The 23,346-nt window shown below is 40.7% G+C and overlaps 1 protein-coding gene across 7 annotated transcripts in view; it reads left to right on the forward strand.

Annotated features, from left to right (window-relative positions):
- Positions 1–23,346, forward strand: part of FNBP1 (formin binding protein 1) — a 135,896-nt gene that overhangs the window by 47,093 nt on the left and 65,457 nt on the right. For all 7 annotated transcript variants that reach the window (XM_060101645.1, XM_060101643.1, XM_060101644.1 and 4 more), the window contains exons 3-4: positions 10,625–10,681; positions 11,363–11,510. In XM_060101645.1, coding sequence (XP_059957628.1) covers positions 10,625–10,681; positions 11,363–11,510 — 205 coding nt within the window. The remainder of the gene's footprint in view (positions 1–10,624; positions 10,682–11,362; positions 11,511–23,346) is intronic.

The following is a 23,346-nucleotide window of genomic DNA, read 5'->3' on the forward strand; positions in this document are numbered from 1 at the left end:
CTGTGCGCCACAACTACTGAGCCTGCGTGCTACAATTACTGAAGCCTGCGCGCCTAGAGCCTATGCTCCACAACAAGAGAAGCCACAGCGATGAGAAGCCCGTGCACGGCAACGAAGAGTAGCCCCCACTCGCCGCAGCTAGAGAAAGCCCACGTGCAGCAACGAAGACCCAACGCAGCCAAAAAACAAACAAAAAAATCCCAACAAAATCTGCGTCTCCGCAGCCCGGCTCCCCCCAACTCCCCGGCTTGGCTCGAGGGCAGCTGCATCCTTCCTTGCTTGGGTCAAAAACTCCAGAGTCATCTTTGGCTTTTGTCTTTCTCCCACACTCCCCCGCCCCCATCGGGAAGTCCTGGTACCTCTGCTTTCCAGATTGATCCAGGATCCCTGCCCTTCTCAGCACCTCCACTGCTGGCATTGTAGTCCAAGTCCCCATCACCTCTTACCTGGCTTACTATGAGTCTTCTAACTGGTTTCTTATTCCTCCCTTATTTCCTACTGTCCGTCTTTTCCACAAGACAGCCAGATCACAGTACTCCTCGTTCAAAACACCAACGTCTCCCCATTTCCCTCGAAGTAAATCGAATATCCTTACAATGGATGTCCTACAAAGCCCTACATGAATGGGTCTCTCTAGCTCTCAGACATTATCTCTTTCTCTCTCTCCCTTCTTTTCTCTGCTCTAACAGAATTGGCCTCCTTGCTGTATCTTGTACGTGCCAGGCATGCTGTCACCCCAGGGATGCTGCATTGGCCTTTCATATAGATGTCGCCTAGAGGTTCATCCCCCAGGATCCATGTGGCTGACTCCCTCACCTCCTTCAAGTCTTTGCTCCCTGCTGGACTTTTCGGTTTTTCCAAAGCACTGATAACTTTCTAACATTATGTAATCTTCTTATATATTGTGTTGTTCATTGACTTCTGCTTCCTCCCTGCTAGAATATAAGCCTCTCAAGGGCAGGGCTCTTTGCCTTGTGTTCACTAATGAATCCCTGTAGTATGGAACAGTGCATAAAATAGGTGCTTAGTAAATAGCTGTAGAAAGAGTGAATCAACAGGGAACAGGTCTACAATATTTGGTCAGCACTGCTTCAAGGAGAATTATGTGTTTGCACAGGCCTATGGGAGCTGTGAAGGTTTAAAAACAAACAGAACAACTAATAATGTGTCAACAGAGTTGGGGGCGGGGGGGACTCTAGTGAATGAGACACAGTAAGTGCCTGAGCCTGAGGGACTCACCTTCTCACTATGGAAAAAAGACTACATGCAAATAAGCAAGGCAGTAAATCATTTAAAGATAGCATTTATCACCCTGAATAAGTAAAACCAGTGATGCATTAGAACATGATGGGGGGCAAGGCTTACTTAGCCTGACTGGCCAGGGAAATCCATTGCTTGAGCACTGACAGACAAGGAGAAAGCAGGCATGCAAAGATCTGAGAGCAGTTCTTCCAGGCCAAGGAATTAGTGAGTGCAAAGGTCCTGAGGTGGGGACATGTTCAAGGAATGGAAAGACCAGTGTGACTGGAGCATATTCAACAAAGACTTGCTTAAAACTTGAATGTGATGTTGAAAAACCATCATGGTCTCTTTGGGGAGTTGTCTGTCGTTAAATAATTTCTTTTCTGCATTAGAGGAAAAAAAACTTTAACTTATTTTAGACATGGAAGATGATAATTAGGGCTTTGATTTCTGTAGGTCAGTGGTTAACAAACTACTGGCCATGGCCATGGCCAAACCCATCACTGCCTGGTTTTGTAAACAGTTTTATTGGAATACAGGTGCATCCATTCATTTATGTATTGTCCATGGCTGCTTTTGCAGCCCCATGACTATAGGACTGCAAGTCTAAAATATTTACAAGTCTAAAATATTTACTGTCTGGCCCTTTATAAATTTGCTTTTATATATAAGCATATATATATATATATATGTGCTTATATATAAGTTTGCTGACCCCTGCTATAGTTATTATCCATTCAAGGCAGCATAGGGTCAAATTCTTAATATAATCTTTTTTTTTTTTTAAGATTTATTTATTATTTATTTTTGGCTGCATCGGGTCTTAGTTGCAGCACGCAGGATCTTCGTTGAGGCATGTGGGACCTTTCATTGTGCTGTGTGGGCTTCTCTCTAGTTGTGACGTGTGGGTTTTCTCTTCTCTAGTTGTGGCGCTCAGGCTCCAGGGCGCGTGCAATCTGTAGTTGTGATGCGCAGGTTCTAGAGCATGTGGGCTCTGTAGTTTGGGCTCACGGGCTCTAGTTGAGGTGCATGAGCTCAGTAGTTGTGGCACAGGAGCTTAGTTGCCCCGTGGCCTGTGGGATCTTAGTTCCCTGACCGGGGATTGAACCCATGTCCCCTGCATTGGAAGGCGGATTCTTTACCACTGGACCACCAGGAAAGTCCCAAATTCTTAATATAATCTTTTTTAAAATTTTTATTTTTTATTTATGGCTGCATTTGGTCTTTGTTGCTGCGCGCGGGCTTTCTCTAGTTGTGGCGAGTGGGAGCTACTCTTCATTGCGGTGCGCGGGCTTCTCATTGTGGTGGCTTCTCTTGTCGTGGAGCACGGGCTCTAGGCTCGCGGGCTTCAGTAGTTGTGGCTCACGGGCTTAGTTGCTCCGTGGCATGTGGGATCTTCCCGGACCAGGGCTTGAACCCATGTCCCCTACATTGGCAGGTGGCTTCTTAACCACTGCGCCACCAGGGAAGTCCCCTTAATATAATCTTAAAACATCTTACATGACCTATATAAGAGAACCAACTACTGATTGCCCCATAGCAACTGTTTCTTTAAAAATAAACAAACAGGACTTCCCTTGTGGCACAGTGGTTAAGAAGCAGGCAACTACAGAAAGCCTGCCCTCAGCAACGAAGACCCAATGCAGCCAAAACAAACAAACAAACAAAAACAAAACAAACTAAATTATTTGTTATGACCAGGTAATGAATTCATATGATTAAAACTTCTAAAGTTACAAAATGGTTTACAGTGGTGTGTCCCTTCTCTTACCCCTGTTCCCAGGGACAATAAATGTTATCTGTCTCTTACATATCCTTCCAGAGAGATATTATGGATACACAGGCAAGGAAGTGTGTTTTCTTCCTTGCTTCCCCAGCAGTTCAGTGTGCCCTTGCCTTTCTGCATCCTGGAAATTATTCCGAGAGTTCATTTTTATTTTTTACAGCTATACAGTGATGCATTGAATTGGTGGATATGTTGTTTCCAATTGTTTGCAACTCTGAACAAAGTTGCACTGGATAACCTTGAATGATACACTTGGGCAAGCATATTTAGAGAATAAGTTCCTAAAAGCAGCACTTTGGTTCTGGTAGAGTTTGCCAAGTTGCCCTTCTCGGAAGCTGTGACCCTTATCACCATTTCAGAGTGCGTGGCGGTGCTACTGGCCTTGACCCTCAATGCTTCTTGTTACCCATCTTTTTTATCTTTGCCGATTTGTTAAGTAAAAATTGCTAAGTCTGAAAGGTAATTTGTGTTTCTCTTAGCATGAATGAGGTTGAGTATGTTTTTATACATTTGAGCCGTTTGTACTTTCTTCTTGATGAACCATTCTTGTCCTGGTCAATTTTTTTTTTTAATTGGATCTCATTGTAAATAAAAGGTAACTGTGTAAAAGTCATTTTATAAAATATGTTGCATATTGTATATGCAAGGTATTAAATTTAAATTTACTTGAACAATTTAAAAGATTTTATTAAAGTGAAACTGAAGGATTTAGCGAATTTGAAATATTAAACAAATTCTTATAAGGTTTAGCAAAAAGATTATGAAAAATGTGTAGGGTGTCATTCCTGTTATTTGTTTTTGTTTTTGTTTTAACTCATGTTGTAATTTTAAACAGGCTCAATTGACTCACACTGCTAGGAAAGATAAAGAAAATGGTATTTACCTGTTTTACTTCCTCTCCTAATTGAGTTATATAATTTAGTCTGTAACATGAGTCTCACAGTTAATTTGTCTTAATTATAGATTTATGCTCATCACCATTCCTTCTACCACAGCCTCTCTACTTGTTCGTTGGCCTCAAGAAAAATAGGGTTATTTTCCCCCTATAGGAGCCTGTGGCATAATCCTCCAGTTCTTTCTTGTTTGAGAATGCCACTATACAGTCATCCCTCAGAATCCGTGGGGGATTGGTTCCAGGAACACCACCCCCTGCCCCCTCCCGCCTCGGATACCAAAATCTGAAGATGCTCAAGTCCCTTATATAACATGGCATAGTATTTGTGTATAATCTGCACACATCCTTCTGTATACTTTAAATAATCTCTTGATTACTTATAATACCTAATACAATGTAAATGCTGTGTAAACAGTTGCCATCATGAAGTAAACTCACGTGTTGCTTTTTGGAACTTTCTGGAATTTTCCCCCCAATTTTTTTGATCCACAGTTGGTTGACTGTGGATGTAGACCCCACAGATGTGGAGGGTAGACTGCACTTAACAACAATTTGACTCAATTATTCTCTGGTCATACTTTTCTCTCCAAACTTTGTTGCTGCATTGTCTTCTCGTTGAAAAGTCTGGGGCCAGCCAAATTTTTATTCTTTGTAGGTGACTTGCTTTTTTGACTCTGTGAAGAATTTTTTGTTCCACTGAGCAGTTTGATAACTTTACCAAGCAATGTCTTGTGGTTGATCACTCTTTGTCAATTTCCCTTTCATATGAAAAGTCAATAATTTATTTCAGGGGAACTTTCTTCAATTATATCTGAATTTTTTTCTATTCTACTTATTGGGTCATATGCTTCAGAGATCCATTTTCCTTATGTTATAGCATCTTGTTCTTCATATCTTTTTTCTTTTTATGATTATGAGAGTTGCTTTCCACGTTATGATTGTCTTAAAACTTTCCTCTCTTAAATTTGATATCCAGCCTAATTTATTTATTAGCTCTGGAGTGGTGTGTTTTAGTTCCTAGTTCATTTCCTTAGCTTTGCAGCCTCCCAGTTTCATCCCATTCTGTTTTATCCTGTAGGCTGGGGATTCTTGCTTTATTGGCTTTGTGTTTTCATTAAATTTATTCATAGTGTAAAATATTTTGGAGGAGTTAGGATTTGCTTCATTTCCTTGTATGTTTTCTTCCAGATTGGGTTTTTCTCTGTCATTTTCTTCCTTCCTTTTCTTCTTCTTTTTTATTTTTATTTTTTTAAATCTTTGGCTGCATTGGGTCTTCGTTGCTGCAAGCGGGCTTTCTCTAGTTGCAGTGAGTGGGGGCTACTCCTTGTTGCAGTGTGTGGGTTTCTCATTGCTGAACATGGGCTCTAGGCGCACGGGCTTCAGTAGTTGTGGCGCACAGGTTTTGTTGCTCCGCAGCACGTAGGATCTTCTCGGACCAGGGATCGAACCTGTGTCCCCTGCATTGACAGGCGGATTCTTAAGCGCTGCACCATCCGGTAAGTCCCTTCCTTTTCTTCTGTATTACATACTACATCCCTTCACCTTGCTTATATTTAATACAGGCAGTATAGTGAAGTGGTTACAAGTAACAGACTCTAGAGTCCCAATGCCTGGGATGTTCTTCCACTTAATAGTAATATGATTTGGGACAAATTACTCTCTGTGCTTTGTCTTTTTCATCTGTAATATGTGAATAATAATAATGATGATAATTCCCACCTTATAAGCCTCTTGAGGGGACTTAATGAGATAAAACATGTAAACGTCTTAGGCTGATGCCTAAGCATGTTTTTGTTACTAACACAAGCAACACCAGTGCCCCTGTTTGATATGATAGAATGTGAATGATCACTGCTGTGCTTCCGTGCCATTGGTCTTTCCCTCTGAGCTCCCTTATAGGGTAAGGGTAGAGGAAAGTGTTACCAAACCAGGTTCGTTTGCCAACATGCAGCAAGCTAAACACTGAGATGCCGAGGTTTGCAGGTGGGAAAGGGTTTATTCACAAGGCAGCCAAGCGAGGAGATAGGAGAACAAGTCTCAGATCCATCTCCCTGAAGGCGAGAGACTTGGGATATTTATGGGATAAAGAAGCAGGGTGGTCTTAGGCATGGGGAAAGGGGATTGCAGGTAGGGAAAAGGTGTGGTAATTAGTGTTCTGTGCAGGCGTATCTGAGTTACTTGCTTCTTCATGGGATGCATGTTCAAAAATGGAGGCGCTTAGCATGATCTGAGGGTGGGGTTTTTGGCCCTCTGGTGTCAAAATGTCATTTACCAGACACCTGTGCAGGCCCTGTTTTAGGTAGTCCCAACCAGTCTTAGCTGGCTTGAGCTTGAGCTAGACACAGCTAGCTCTAAGTTCCTGGAAAACAACCCAGGCAAACATCTTGTTGTTTCGGCTGTGTGATGCTTGGAGGACAGCTCAGCGTTTTGTAGCAACAATTAAAGCATTGGCTTGATCGGTGAAGGCAGGTTACACGTGCAGGGGTTTTTAATAAACTGGAAGGCAAGCTCAAGAATTTCTGTTAGTCACCAGTTTTTATTAACCCCATGGGGCATGGTCTCAAAAGCACTTGTTTTTGTACATCTTGTCTTTGAGACTCTGAGTTTTGTTGTCTGTTCTGAAACTTTGTTAGAGGTTCTGTTTTAGCATTCACTCCATTAGGTCAAAGGCGTTCATCCCTATTCCTTGGGAATCGCTAGGTTTTGTGGTGATCTTCCCCAGGCATTCACCCTGCAGCCCTGGGAAGTAGAGACCCAGGTGGCCAGCCCCAGCTCCTGCCAAGTCCTGGCATCTGGGTGGTCAGCCTGCATGTCTTCCTCTCAGATCTTTTCTGTCACTGTTCCCTGAGCGCTTACTCACCCCTCAGTTTACTTCTGTCTGAATCGGTTTTCAGGATTCTGTGGACTTGTTTCCCTCCCTGTGACTGTGAGGGTGGGGTCAAGCATCTGTTCTACACTGTTCCAGAATTTTCTGTCCCTCATGCTGGTCACCACTTCTCAAAGTGTGTAGACTGAGGTTATGTGCCTTTCTTCATTGGTTTATTTTCTGCTGTTGAAAATTTCCTGGCTTTTATTTCGCCTCTTGTTGGAAAAGCACAATTCTCTGATCAGATTTTATTGTGCCATCTTTATCTGGCAATCTGTGGTGAGCTTTTAAAATATAAAAGACAGATTAAAAAAAAAAAAAGACACAAAACATTCCTGTGTCCAGCCTTGGACCTTCCATTTCAGAGGGTCTGGAATGAGGCCCAAGTGTTTCCTTTTTAGAAGCCTCACTGCAGTTCTTAGGACCAACCAAATTTAAATCCAGTATCTTTATTAAAAGATATATATTTTCCTTTTACCTTTTAATTAGCCTATCTGAAGAGCAAGTATATAAAACAATTTAAACTTCTCAGAAAGACCCCATAAATTTAAAGGTTTTTTTGGTGTTTATTTGCTTGCTTATTTTTAAAATAACCTCATACAAATAGGGCAAGAAAGCCCACCTCCAGAGAATGGAAATGCAAGTTGCTCTTTTTTTTGTAGTGGTCCCTGAGAGAAATATCCTTAGATCTGAAGTTCCCTTCTAGACCTCTTAAGCTTTTAGTTTTCTGCTGGTGTTTATAGAGTGAATTACTCATTGATGCTTTTAAGAAGCATTTTGAATGCTATATATGCTAACATCGTCAAAGTGATACTCATTCTTCAGTACTGGACCGTCTTTACTGGAGATCACCCACAACAGGTCTTTAATCCTGGTTAGGATTTGACTGGTAAAACGGAACTATAAAAAGTACTGACTTCACCTGGATCTCTTCAAGCTATGTTTCCTTCAACTAGATATAAAGTTTAAGTTATTTTTACGTCTGCTAATGACTGAAAGCTAAAAAGAAAATGTAGATTTAAATCAACCTCTAAAATAACAGTTTTGAATGAGTTTTTATATAAGATGTGAATTTAGAAGTGACATTTTCCATTTGTAATTTATAGTTAGCAGAAGAAATGATCGATATTTAAAACCATGCACTAAAAATATCTCACATGTAACCTCTAGGCTTTTCAATACTGCAGGTCCCATATATGCTGCTTTAAATATATTTGGAAAATAACCTATTGATTAGTCATCTGCTTTCCATGGCTCCCCTTTTATTCCTGGTATATGTAAGTTGGAGCTATTGTTTTTATTAAATCTACCTTTTTAAGGACTAAATGTGGTAGGCAACTCAAAGAATTCTACCATGCTTTCAGTATATAAGATTTATCTCTTTTAACAAAGTGAATCAGCTATGTATAGCTGATTCACTTTGTTATAAAGCAGAAACTAACACACCATTGTAAAGCAATTATACTCCAATAAAGATGTTAAAAAAATTAAATTAAAACCCAAAATTTCTCTCTTTTGCATTAATTTTTCTCTAAGGCACATGCTTTAAGGAAATACTGCTTTTTCACATTCTTTCAAATCTAGATCTATTAGATAATCTTTACTGTGTATCCAGAGTATCAGTAGAGAAAACACAATGTAGTTTGTTTAAGCATAGCTCACGTGATAGCAACCTCCAAGTCAGTACATTTTTCTTTCATCAGTTTGTCTAATTTTAATTTTTAAATTGTTATATACCCATGGCTTCTTCTTCTTCTTTTTTTTTTTTTTGATACGTGGGCCTCTCACTGTTGTGGCCTCTCCCGTTGCGAGCACAGGCTCCAGACGTGCAGGCTCAGCGGCCATGGCTCACGGGCCTAGCCGCTCCGCGGCATGTAGGATCTTCCCGGACCAGGGCAGGAACCCACGTCCCCTGCATCAGGGGAAATGAAAGAAATAGAATGTGAAATAATGAAAGTAGTTACTATGAAAGCGGAATAGCAACATGGAATAAACAGGGAAGTGAATACTGAGATGCTGTCATATGAAGAGACCCACTGTGGACCACTAGTTCACTCGTAGGGCTATTGTTCTTTTTTTTTTTTTTTTTTTTTTTTCGGTACGCAGGCCTCTCACTGTTGCGTCCTCTCCCGTTGCGGAGCACAAGCTCCGGACGCGCAGGCTCAGTGGCCATGGCTCACGGGCCCAGCCGCTCCGTGGCATGTGGGATCTTCCCGGACTGGGGTCACGAACCCGTGTCCCCTGTATCAGCAGGCGGACTGCTAACCACTGCGCCACCAGGGAAGCCCACTTCTTTTTTTTAATTGAAGTATAGTTGATGTTAATTTCTGCTGTACAGCAAAGTGACTCAGCTCACTCTCTCTCTCTCTCTCTCTCTCTCTCTCTCTCTCTCTCTCTATATATATATATATATATATATATACACACACACACACACACACACATTCTTTTTCATATTATTTTCGATTATGGTTTATCCCAGGACATTGAATATAGTTCCCTGTGCTATACAGTAGGACCTTGTTGTCCATCCATTCTATATGTAATAGTTTGCATCTACTAACCCCAAACTCTCAGTCCATCCCTCCTCCAGCCCTCTCCCCCTTGGCAACCACAAGTCTGTTCTCTATGTCTATGAGTCTGCTTCTGTTTCATAGATAGGTTTATTTGTGCCATATTTTAGATTCCACATATAAATGATATCATATGGTATTTGTCTTTCTCTTTCTGACTTACTTCACTTAGTAAGGTCCATCCTTACTCCAGGTCCATCCATATTGCTGCAAATGGCATTATTTCATTCTTTTTAATGGCTGAGTAGTATTCCATTGTATATATGTACCACATCTTCTTTATCTATGGCTGTTCTTCCTTTTTTTTCAATATTTATTTATTTATTTATTTATTGGCTGCATCAGGTCTTAGTTGCGGCACGTGGGATCTTTCGTTGCATCGCGCAGGCTTCTCTCTAGTTGTGGCGCATAGGCTTTAGTTGCCCTGCGGCATGTGGGATCTTAGTTCCCCGACCAGGGTTCGAACTGGTGTCCCCTGCATTGCAAGATGGATTCTTAACCACTGGACCACCAGGGAAGTCCCTTTATGGCTGTTCTTCTAACTACAGAAGCCAAAATCAGGACCCAAAGGAAATCAATCAGTGGAACAGATGTTAGTGAGTTTTCTTTTTTCAAGATTACCTCTTAGTTTTTGTGTAACTTGAAGCATGCGGAATGTAGAGGGGAGTATCTGGATTCTTGACCTGGAGATGGGATTAGGAAGAGAGATTAGAACAATTTTGACTAATCTGAGTGTGTTCAGTGCAAGCCTGCTAGGCAGGTTAAAAGTTCTCCTTGCTAAATGTCTTAGCGTAAACATCTCCCCAAATATTGTCTCTACTTCCTGCAAGAAGACTTATTCACAAGTAGTTTTCATTAGGTTTTGGGAGAGCAGCACAGACCTGAAAACCTGCCCTTGACACTTTGATTTTTCATTTAAACATCTGGACTCAGTCGATATGCTTGCCTTGGATTTAGAGCAATAATGGTTGCATAGAAACACATGGTCTGCCCTCTCTGGTTAAATAATGTCAGGTCTTAACATCCAGGTAAACAACCAGTTGGCGACCATTTCTGTTCTTATTTGCTCTACCTTTAGGTAAAAGAGTCAAATCTATGCAAGTCTTTCACCCTGAAAAATGGAAGGAAACAAATGGATTTCAGCTGTGGACATTTTGTGACTTTTCTTTTTTTAACTTGTAAACAAAAGCACTGACTTCTTTTATTCCTGATTTCTCAGTTATCTTTCTGTATAAGGTGACATGTCTGCCTTTTTGTTTTAGGAATCTTTCGAAGAAATACCAACCTAAAAAGAACTCGAAGGAGGAAGAAGAATACAGGTGTGTTTATCATTGATTGTTATGTGGTAATATCTGTGTGGCATTGGTGATGATTATAAAGGAAATCTACATATATTTTGTATATATAATATATCTACAAAAACAAGTTGCCTTCCTCATTCATATCTGTGCCAGTTTTTAAATTGGGGGGAAAGACAATAAAAACCTACTCCTATTCCAGATTGTTTCAATTAAGGTAATTAGGAAAAGCTTAGAATATAATCTAAGCAAATACAGGAAGTGTGGACTATGCATTCTACATCTTGATTTGGTTTTGTAATATCAGGTGTCTCATTCATCCCAGAAATATGTCTGTTTCAGACAGCAATTAAGACATCTTAACGTGAAAAGTCCAAAAGTATTATCTATAATTTAGATCTAAATATCCATTATATTAGTACCTATAGTACATATATGTATTTTGGGTTATATGTGGGCTATTAACAAAGCCAAATAGTGCCTTATGTAGGGCAATTTGGCTTTACAAAATGAAAAATGTTTCAGTTGTAATTTATTCTGCGCCATTTTGATGAGAACCCTCTTATGTGTAATGAATTGTCAAGACCCTATGGGAGCTGGATGCAAATTAACCTGATTTTAATTACTATTTCGCTGGTGGGAAGCAACATGAGAGAGGATGTGCCTTGTTTGAAAAGGAGTGGTGTGCATTCTGTTCCGTAGGTATACAGCATGTAAAGCCTTCCTTTCCACCCTGAATGAGATGAACGATTATGCTGGACAGCATGAAGTCATCTCCGAGAATATGACCTCCCAGATCACCGTGGAGTTAGCACGCTACGTCCAGGAATTGAAGCAGGAGAGGAAATCGGTAACTAAAATTTGTTTTTTCTTCCTACGAGATGGACCAAAGATGATGGGAATATCCCTACAAGTTTTAAAATTATCAATAAATGGAATCATATGAGATGGTGGGTCTTAAATTGCCACCTTTGAGACACGTATAAACATTCCTGACCCTGTTCGTAGAAAGTGTTTCTAGGTCTTTACATCTGATTTCAAGCGTCCCTTGGACATTCTGAAACTCATTTGTGGATCCCAGAATACTAACCCCTCTGAGGAATTTAAATATATTTGCGGCTATTGGATATACAAGAGTAAGCGATACAATATGATGTATGCTGTGTGGAATAAACTGTGTTAAAATAAATGTTATAAGGAGTTCAAAAGAGCCAGAAAGATGACCTCAGCTACAGCCACTCCGTTCCGTGGCTTATTCATTGTCATCTAATGAAGAGGGCCTTTTTGCTCCTCTTGTCATCATTACAGTCTTTTCATAGCTTTTATTGTTAGCAAAAGGGAAGAATGTACCCTCAAGTAAAATATATTCATAGTCAAGATTTTGCCCTAAGAGATTTATCATTAAGCCATGGTGGTCTGTGTCATGGTACTTTGATCACCTGTGAGGTGCATAATAATTTGTTAGTAATAAAGTACCAAAGTTGGCCAGTGATATGCTTTTCTATATAAATTTGAGTCCACAGTAATTCTTGTAATGCTCTGGAGATACATGAGACAACAAGATTGATAGGGTTCTTGCTGAAATAGGGGAGATATTAAATAATAATGACCAAAATAATTATTTAATTGCAGTTGTGATAGTTTCGACAAAGTACGAGTACATATGTGAGAACATATAATGAATGGGAACACCTAACATGCTTATGCTCCGGATCATGGGAAAGCTTCCTCGGGGGATTGACAGTTAAGGCTTTAAAGGGACTTGAGAGACAAGTAGGAGTTGCATGAGACAAACATTCAATATAGGGAGCAGCTGTGTTTGGAACATCTGAGGGATTTAGTTCTTTCTGAACTGTAAATATGTAGCAAAGAACTTTGGGTATGTTTAGAAGTTAGGAAGAGATATATGCCTTAGGATCAACCCATTGGATTAAAAAAAGACTTAATACACTGAGCTGATGTTTTTATCTATTCACATTAAAGCAGTGATTACCAAGCAGGCACAATTTTGCTCCCCACCCCAGCAAACATTTGTCAATGTCTGGAGACATTTTTGATTGTTAGGGGCATTATAGCTGGGGGGTTACTACTGGCATCTAGTGGGTAGAACCCAAAGGTGCTGCTAAACGTCCTATAACACACAGAACAGCCTCCACAACGAAGAATTACCTGGTCCAGAATGTCCATAGGGGCTGAGAAACCCTGCACCAGAGCTCCAATTAGGTGACAGTCTCTATAGACCATGGAGACTGGTCTTTTATAAGAAAAGGAGAGCTTTTCTTTTATATGATGGAAAGGAAGAAGTGAAACAGAATATTAAGGTTTGGAATTAAGCAAAATACCTAATATAATCATAAAGTAAACACAGTAAATCTGAACACGATGCTGGCCTACTTCCCTGGTTCCTGACTTTCCCTTGACCTTGCAAAGTTTATACCTTCTTCTTATTTGTTACTTTGGTCAGTGGCTGTGTCTCTTGCTGACTTTCCTTCACTCATACAGTTTAGCATTTTAACCAACACCCTAAACAAAAACTCTGTGCATTTACCTTGGTAAGAATCATTAATTGTATTTCTGGAGTGAATCATGAAATGTGAAGCCCACATAACATGGCCTCCTCCTACTTTTTTGAATTCTCCTCCTCCAACCACATGGCCTTCTTACCCTGTGCGATCCATGCCCTTTGCAGTCCTGCCCCAGGGCCTTTGCCTTGGCTTTTCTCGCCTTGGTAAGCTTTTCCCCCAGGTATCTGCAGAACTCACTTCCTGACTTCTTTCTCAGGAATATCATCTCATTGAGGTCTATCTTGTTTACCTTATTTAAAATTACAAAGTCCCCCCACCTTCTCCACCCCATTTCTACCACCTCCCCCTGCTTTATTTTTCTTTAGTACTTAACCAACATCTAACATTTTATGTATTTACTTGTTTGTTTTTCTTTCACCCCATGTTGTAAGCTCCACTAGGGCAAGAATTTTCTTGTCCACTGTTGTATTCTCTGTCCCTGGAACGGTGCCCAGTGTGGCACAAAGCAGGCTCTCGATCAATACTCTTGGAGTGAAAGAAAGAACTGAGAAGTAGAAGCAGCCTTCTTCGACATAGCTTAGTTTTCAGTTAGACTTTGTTTTACTAGTTGCAGATCCTTGTATTTCTTTGCTGTGTTATGATTGTGTCTTTTTTTTTTTTTGAAGATGTTGGGGGTAGGAGTTTTTATTAATTAATTTATTTATTTTTGCTGTGTTGCGTCTTTGTTTCTGTGCGAGGGCTTTCTCTAGTTGTGGCAAGCGGGGTCCACTCTTCATCGCGGTGCGCGGGCCTCTCACTATCGCGGCCTCTTGTTGCGGAGCACAGGCTCCAGACGCGCAGGCTCAGTAGTCGTGGCTCACGGGCCTAGTTGCTCCGCGGCATGTGGGATCCTCCCAGACCAGGGCTCGAACCCGTGTCCTCTGCATTAAGGGGCAGATTCTCAACCACTGCGCCACCAGGGAAGCCCCTGATTGTGTCCTTTTGTTTTATTTACTCACTGGTAATCATGTCTTTTTTATAGTCTGTCATGTCTGTACTTTGAATTCTTTTCCTTTTTTAATAAAAAATTATAGTAATTTAATGAGTAAATTATAGGTGGTGCAGACACAGGTTAAATAATATCTTGCGATGCATAGTGTTCCTTTTATTTTAAGGAGAATTACATGTACACTTCTCTGAGTCAGATATTCTGTTGAGAGGAGCTGTAAACAGTATGCTCTCTTAAAGCCTTTTGTAATTCTATTGAGATGAAAATTTAGGAAATTGTGAAACCTTTTAAAATTCTAGAAAGAATATCAGTAAGTACATGTACATTTGTGGTGTTTTAATATCATGTATCATGAACATTTCTGCTTTGCTTATTATGTGGGTAATAGCTACCATTATTTTGAATGGCTGCATGATGTGGCATTGTGTTGATGTTCTCTAATTTCTAAAATTACTCTCATAATATTGGATATTTAACTGTTTGGCCTCAAGTGTTCATTTTTACAGGTTATAATAACTGACTTCTATCCTCACAGCATCCCTGGGGGAGGGGGAGGGCTGTTATCTTATACATTGTGCTCATTATCTTACATTTTGCTACCAGGCAGCCCATGTCTCAGGGCAGCGCACATTCACACACATGCTCTGGTTCCCACTGAGTTATTTTCTTGACCTTCCACCCCAGGATGCTGGGCTGACTGGTGTGAAGGTCTCCATCAGTCAGCTGTAGAAAGGGCTCCTTGAGATTATCTCATACTATGCAGTATCTCTCCTTGCAACCTTTCACTTTTGGCTACCCTGACTTTTCTTAGTAAGTGATCTAATTTTCATAAGGATGACTGTCAAAACCACAGTAGAATGTGATGGTTTCCACTTTCTGGTGACAGTAATTATCAGCAAAAGTGCCACAACAGAGCGAGAGCCCAAATCCAGCTTTTCTGGGGTCAAATGCAGTTGCTGCTTCGATGCGGGACCATGAAGGGCTGACAGTGAACTTCAGATCTTCTTTAGAGGAGAGGAGAGCCTCAATCAGCAGTATGTCCAGAGAGCCGCAGCTCCCGGCCGTCAGGGAGGAGAGGAAAAGGAGCCAGGCTCTGCAGTCAACAAACCCACTCAGGACTCCGGCAGCCCCACCAGCTAGGAAACCTTAGGCAGGTTATGTAACTCTCTGAGCAGCCAGTTCTGCATCTAGAACAGGCTGATTATAATAAACCACCTTCCCAAGTTCAGGGGAGGATCACAAGAAGGCAGGTACAAACCGCCTAGCACCACATTCTGTGTATTGATGTATAGGCACTGCATATCTGGTACCTTCCATCAGGTCATTCTGTTTCTCAATACAGAATCTCCTTTCTACTGCAGAAAGGGTTTGATCAGGGTTTACTACAGAAAACAGGAGCAGATACAGGTCTCCTTGTGACCATATGTCATAAAAATATTGTCCATAACAGGACCAGTCTAAAAAATGTTGAATTGGCTGATGGCATTGAAAACAAGCCGCTTTTAAAATTTTAGGTCGAGTTACTGTTTCTCATGGCTGACTAGAAATAGTGTCTTGCTTAAGTACCATTCTTAGCCATCAGCCTAATACATTTTGGGCCATTTGATACAGTGGCGAAATCCTCCCTGCCCAAAGGGAAGATTTAGAATTTACAGGATTACTGCTGGATCTCGTTACTGCATATAGAGAGGATTTCCAAGTTCAGTTCAGAATCCTAGTAGAAAATTATTTTTCATGTAGATTTTGCGATATTTGAATAGATGAATCTCTAACAAGAGTGCCTGGTGAGAAATAGCTCACCATGCAAAAGATGAAGTTTCCTTCCTTTTTTTTTTTTTTTTTTTTTTTGCGGTATGCGGGCCTCTCACTGTTGTGGCCTCCCCCGTTGCGGAGCACAGGCTCCGGACGCGCAGGCTCAGCGGCCATGGCTCACGGGCCCAGCCGCTCCGCGGCATATGGGATCCTCCCAGACCGGGGCACGAACCCATATCCCCTGCATCGGCAGGCGGACTCTCAACCACTTGCGCCACCAGGGAGGCCCTTCCTTCCTTTTTAGAATGGATTTGAAAGGAAGTAGAAGACAGTAACATAGTGGGAGAGATGGATATTCTCCTTGCCTCTGAGGCCATATCGTGCTCATGAGCCAGCTGTTTGATCTTAAACAAAAGCTTAAAGTCTTAAAGGTATAACTGATTCACTTTGCTATACAGCAGAAGCTAACACAACATTGTAAATCAACTATACTCCAATAAAAATTAATTTTAAAAACTCTTGAAGTCTTAAAAGTGAAATAGGATAGTACTTGCTGTTCATGTTTTTGGGAGAAAGGATGATTTTTTAAAATTTATTTTATTTTTTATTGAAGTATAGTTGATTTACAATGTTATGCCAGTCTCTGCTGTACAACAAAGTGACTCAGTTACACACACATATATATACATTTCTTTTGAGACTTCCCTGGTGGTCCAGTGGTTAAGACTCTGTGCTTCCACAGCAGGGAGCACAGGTTTGACCCCTGGTTGGGGAACTAAGATCCCACATGCTGCATGGTGCGGCCAAAAAAACAAACAAAAAAAAGTGTGAAAAGACTTTGTCAACATAAAAAAAAAATTCTTTTCCATTATGGTTTATCCCAGGAGACTGGATATAATTCCCTGTGCTATACAGTAGGACCTTGTTGTTTATCCATTCTAAATGTAATAGTTTGCATCTACTAAACCCCAAACTCCCAGTCCATCCCTCTCCCTCCCCACCACACCACCCCCACCCCCCCGCCCCTGGCTTTGTTCTCTATGTCTGTGAGTCTGTTTCTGTTTTGTAGATAGGTTCATTTGTGCCATATTTTAGATTCTACATATAAGTGATATTATATGGTATTTGTCTTTCTCTTTCTGACTTACTTCACTTAGTACGATAACCTCTAGGTCCATCCATGCGGCTGCAAATGGCATTATTTCATTCTTTTTTATGGCTGAGTAGTATTCCATTGTATATATGTACCACATCTTCTTTATCCATTCATCTGTTGATGGACATTTAGGTTGTTTCCATGTTTTAGATATTGTGAATAGTGTTGCTGTGAACATAGGGGTGCATATATCTTTTTGAATTACAGTTTTGTCCCGATATATGCCCAGGAGTGGAATTGCTGGATCATATGGTAGTTCTACTTTTAGTTTTCTGAGGAACTTCCATACTGTTTTCCATAATGGCTGCACCAACTTACATTCCCACCAGCAGAGTAGGAGGGTTCCCTTTTCTCCACACCCTCTCCAGCATTTGTTATTTGTAGATGTGAGAAAATATGATTTTTATGCAGCAGTTTCCACATATGCTATGTTCTCCTATTACAATGCATCCCACTCACATAATATTATGAATAACCAGTGTTGGTCCTGACACACAAGAATCCGTTTGCTCGCTTTGATGAGAATATGTTGATTTTGTAAAAGGAAATTCTTTAAAAGAGAGCTTTGACTTGCCATTTGCAAGAGCACAGCCGTTGAGTTTCTTTCCAAAGCCTGGTGTTCAAGCCAGCAGCAGTTCTCACCAAGCAGGAAACACCAACACTCCTGGAAGCCTGAGAGGAGGGGGGCTCTTAATTTCTTCACCTCATGGGCTCCACTTAAGGCAACTGTATTTTTGGCAAGATACTCACCTTCTCTTTAGAGGTAATGGACTCAGTGGCCAGTTCTTGGGGTGAATATAAGTCAAAGTACACAGTGACCGTTCCTTTGTTTTGCCTTCAGTCTTTTATTCTCAAACATAAATTATCAATGCATCTGATTCTGTGACATTGTCTGGGATTTACTGGTGTTCAATGATAATGGATAGAAATAACTGGAAAATCAACAGTTCTTTCTAAGGCAACATGATTAGTTTTAATGTGTAAAGTCTAGACATTTTATACTTGCTTGATTTTCCTAGATTTTTACAAACTTACAGGAAGTACAGATCCCTCATCTCTTTAAGCTGACCACATACAATAAGAACGTCTGTTTCTTTTATTTACTTTCCCTTTTTAAGGGGAGTTGCTGTGATTCATTGATTAGTTACCAAAGTTTTTAAAGAATGTTACTGAAACTCTGAATTAAAGAACAAAAACTCACAATCCTTATCAATCAAAATCATCATTTTTCCAAGTTTCCTTCTGGATGTCATTTATAGATATATAGATAGTTATTTATATAGAGAAGTATTGATATCCTCTATATATGGATATAATATACATATAATATTTAAGAGTATTAGTCCTAGTATAGGTATAATTTGTTTTTCTCTATTCCCCATTCAATATCATAAACACTTTATATGGTTCTACATGAAAATATATAGTTTTCATAATTAGAATTTTAGTGGCTATGTATCATTCTAACACATAATTCACTTAACTAATTATTGTTTGATCATAGGCTATTAGTGGTTTCTGACTAGTTATTTAGTTAGTTATATAAATAATACTGCTGTGAATTCTTTACTTTTGTAGCTGTTTTCTTTGTGTGTGGGGTGGCGATTATTTCTCCAAGCTAAATTCCCAGAAATGAGACTATGAGGTCAAAGCAGACTAGATTCATGGTTCTTGGTTAAACTTTGGCCATTTGTGAGATTGATGGTCTTTAAAAGAAGAAAAGATGAGATTCCCAGATTGCTGAAAGGATCAACTTGGGTGTGAATTGTCTTATCTGAGATGTGGGTAATTCAGAGTTGCTATCAGATAGATTCCTGTGAAAGAACTATTATAAATATGCTCTTACTAGCAATTTTTGCACTCTGAATCAAATTATTAAAGAATTTTAGAGAGAGAGGTTCAGCTCCAACCTTTGAGTCTGTGTAGGGTTATCTGCAGTGGTCACCACTGACCACATATGAGGGATTTATGGAAATTTATAGCTCCAGGAGGGGAACGCGGAGGTTCCAGCCAACATTTACTGGAACCTCCAACTACATTTCTCCTGGCAGGTGGAAGGAACGCTTGATTATGAAATTTTGGCAAGGAGCAGAATCACTTTTTGGCAATGGTTATCTGAAGAGTTCTGGAGGAAATAATTATACCTTCAGTGACTCACTAAAATTTTTATAAATCTCAGATAATGCTTGCAAGACCCCACATTACTGAGAATTGACAATATGAAATTTCCCTCCAAGGTTTTGGAAATGTTTAAAAATGGATACTAAAAGCTACACATTTACACAGTGGTTAAGAATCTGCCTGCCAATGCAGGGGACACGAGTTCGAGCCCTGGTCCGGGAAGATCCCATGTGCCGTGGAGCAACTAAGCCTGTGCGCCACAGCTACTGAGCCCGTGAGCCACAACTACTGAAGCCCACGTGCCACAACTACTGAAGCCCATGTGCCTAGAGCCCATGCTCCGCAACAAGAGAAGCCACTGCAATGAGAAGCCCGCGCACCGCAACGAAGAGTAGCCCCTGCTCGCTGCAACTAGAGAAAGCCCACGTGCAGCAACAAAGACCCAACTCAGCCACAAATAAATAAATAAATACAATTTTAAAATAAAATAAAAGCCACACATTTAAAAGTTTAGGTATTGGCTATGTCCTATTTATGAAACTTACGAAGGGGCTTAATTTCCTATAAGGCAGTTCTGCAGCCCAGACTGACTCTAATATGTTTAGAACATGTTTTGGGTTTTTGGTTGGTCTTTGTTGGTTTGTTTGTTTTTTGGCTGCACTATGCCATGCAGCTTGTGGGATCTCAGTTCCCTGACCTGGGCCACAGCAGTGAAAGTGCTGAATCCTAACCACTGGACCACCAGGGCACTCCCTAGAACATGTTTTTATAAGAGATGACAGCAAAGAGACAAAACTTAGCATGAAGGAAAACAAAAAGTAGAAGGAGCATATCTACATGACCAAGCTAATTCCAAATCTGTTTTTGATTTATTCAGTCCTATTGAGATTCAACTGTGGATACTCTGTTATAAAGCCAGAACCTGTAGGAAGAAAACACAGAAAAGCAAGGCAGATTTTAGATTTCATGATCTGGAAAAGAAGCAGTGGGTCTAAAGAGCTGTTCTTCCTTACTGGTGTTACTGCATTTATTTAAATAAATCAAAAAGCGGGGAACCCTATCAAAGTTGGTCTTCTGCGTGTCACGCTTATACAGCACCCACTAATAGCCCCTGGTTTAATGTATGTCTAGAAGGTGTATTTTGTTTTGTTCTGTTCTCTTTGTTTTCAAAGAACATGTACCAGCGGCATTTGATTAATTAACACCCTGTCCCCACTGTGGTTCTGTCACTGCAAAACCATTGGCCTGGTGAACCAAAGAAATTTTAGTTTCTCATTTATGGGGTCACATACTTAATTATCAGGCTCCTTAAATTCTGTCCTTGATTTCATGGATTTGAAATGCGACTTTGGGTTTTGTATTTCCCCCTTGTAAGTTAGAATGAGACCTTCTTTTTCTTCTAAAAGTGTGAGAATTTCTTGACTACTGTGGTGTGTCTCACCTGACTCTCCTATATCCAGTCATCTCCCCTTAAATGTCCGATATAGCATCACCCATCACCCATGTCTACACCGCTGTCAGCAGAGGCCCTGGAGCCCAGCAATAGTGTGAAGGATGCCCCAGAGCTATGCAATGCGGTGGCCCTGTCAACCTGTCCAAAACAAACTTTGGATTCCCCAAAGTTTATCCTTTATCATGCCCCATTCCAAACTGTAATTCCTGTCATCTGTGAATGGCAGTCCTTTTTAACCCAGTTGTTCTGGCCAAAAACGTGGGGCACCCAGGACTTACTTTACCCTTATGCCCCATCTTCTGTCTAATGTCAAGTCCTGTTGGCTCCCCCTTCAGTAATTGTTCTGAATCCAAACACTTGTCACCACATCCAGTCTCTCATCATCTCTCATCTGGAGGACTGTCCTAAGCCTTTTATTTTTAATTCATCTCTGCTTCCAGGCTTGCCCCATGGTCCGTGATCCAGCTCCCCATCTCCGTCTCCACCACCAGCTCATCCTTAGACAGGTGGTCCCCATCCTCCTGCCTGGTCCCCCTGCACCTCCTGCCCCCATTCAGTCCATTCTCTATACAGCAGCCAGCACAACCTTGTGATAGTGCAAATCAGACCATGTCCCTTCCCTTCTTAAAATTTCCAGTAGCTTTCCATTGTGCTCATGTGGCTTGGGAGGCTGTCCACGGTCTAGCCCTTGCCTTCTTCTTCTGCCTGATCCTTCCTCTCAGTCTAATTGCACTGGCTTCTAGCTGTTCCTTGGATATGCCAAGCCCTTTCCCACTTCAAAGCATCTGCATTAGCTGTTCCTGCTGCTTGGAAGGGTGTTTCCGAGAACTTTGCAATTTCACTCCTACACTTTATTCAAGTCTCTGCTCAAGCATCCTCCCAGACCACCCTATCTAAATGCTGCCTGCACCCACACCCATTCCTCTTTAGTTCCTTACCCTCTTTCTCTTACTGCTGTGTCCACTATTTCACTAGGAAAGGGGCTTTGTTTTAATTCACAAGTAAAGCAACACCCTGCACATGTGGGTGTGGAATTAACACCTGTCGAGTTAGATTTTAAGATCTTTCAGCCCAAGGAAGGATTACTGTCCCGAAAGTTTCACCCATCAACCTCGCACTCTACCTAAAATCCTTATTAAGGGCGATTTTCCTTGTTTTGGTTTGGAAGAACAGTTTCATACCCTTGGAGGAGATCAAGTGAGGAATCTGAGTCATTTGCTGCTTAATACTGATTATTTGAAGATCCTTTCATCCTGAGTTAATCGGGATTCTTCAGAGGAATTAGAATTTTAAGGGATATGAAAGAAGGGATCGTTTTTAAGAACAGTTTAAAAAAGACTACTGGAGTCTAGGTAAAAAGTGTGGATATGGGGAATTCCCTGGCGGTCCAGTGGTTAGGACTCAGTGCTCGCACTGCCGAGGCCTGGGGTTCGGTCCCTGGTCGGGGAACTAAGATCCCACAAGCTGCACGGCAAAGCCAAGAAAAAATAAAGTGTGGATGTGGGGAGAGTTCTGGGGAATAAAAGCCAGCATGAGAATAAGAGGGTCGGTGGGGTAAGGGCTCAGCAGGAGAGGGGATGAAGGAAACTTGGCCAGGGCTGCTGGACCTGGACCTGGACTTGGTGGGGGGGGTAGGAGTCGGGGGGCTGCCCAGTGCCTGGATGGTCAGTGTTACGGGGGAAGTTAAATAACTGAAAACATGGCACGGGGAGGCAGGCATTTTTAGGAACTTTAAACAAGTTCATAGAGAAGATATTTTTATTATAAATCAATTTGGGGGAAACAGGCCTTACTGAAGAAAAGCAGAATGCAACTCCTGTCAGGAATGTTTCTGGGTTTATGGTTTGGGACTTCGGTGAGGTGACAGAATGCTCCCTTGAGCAGGTCTGAAGATGCTTCACAGCTTTCCTACACGGTCCACATAAAGATCTACACACACAGATTTATCGCTATGTTAATTAATCCTGAGTCAGGCTTAGAAGCTGCTAGTACTCAAACCCACCACATTGTAGGTTTTGAGGAAATTCTAATATTTGTCGCAGACATGTTTTCTGGAAGCTCCTTTTCTCTTGGCCTTTTCAAGTTTTTGTGTTCCTTTGTTTTCATCTGTGGAATCTGAGTTTTATTTAAAATTCCAGATGGCTGACTGTCCTTAGTTGAGTGTTTATTCTTTTTTTTTTCCACTTTTTTTTTTTGAAGTGGCTGTTCTCACATCAATGCCATATTTTGCTTTTTTAAATGTAGTTTTAAAAATTAATGAAATATTATATATATATAGTAAAATGAGCAGCTGTTGTACCTAATTGTAACATGTGAATAATAAACATTCTCACCATTTGTCTATTCAGCCTAAGTATGATTTCTTGCAGTGCAGTAAAATCTCCTTAGAAGCTTTGTCATTGTCATTTTGCTTTAAGTTAATGCTTGCCTATTTTAGGTTCCCTGTGATTTTTTTATCGCAGCTACCCCTGGTCCCCAGGAAATTTCTAAAAAATTTTTCAAGGCTGATTTTATTTGTATAGATTTTACCTGTATATTTTTAAGGTTCGACCAAAAAGTTGAAATGAAAGTAAGTTTAGCTGTCATCCCAGATACCATCAGGTATTTTTAAAAGGTCTATTATTATGTTTGAAGAGAAACTAAAGCATCTTATTACAGGAGAAAGCAAAGAGCATTTTTCTGGGTCTCTAG

This window comes from Mesoplodon densirostris, chromosome 6 (genome assembly GCF_025265405.1).
Source record: "Mesoplodon densirostris isolate mMesDen1 chromosome 6, mMesDen1 primary haplotype, whole genome shotgun sequence".
Taxonomy (NCBI): Eukaryota; Metazoa; Chordata; class Mammalia; order Artiodactyla; family Ziphiidae; genus Mesoplodon; species Mesoplodon densirostris.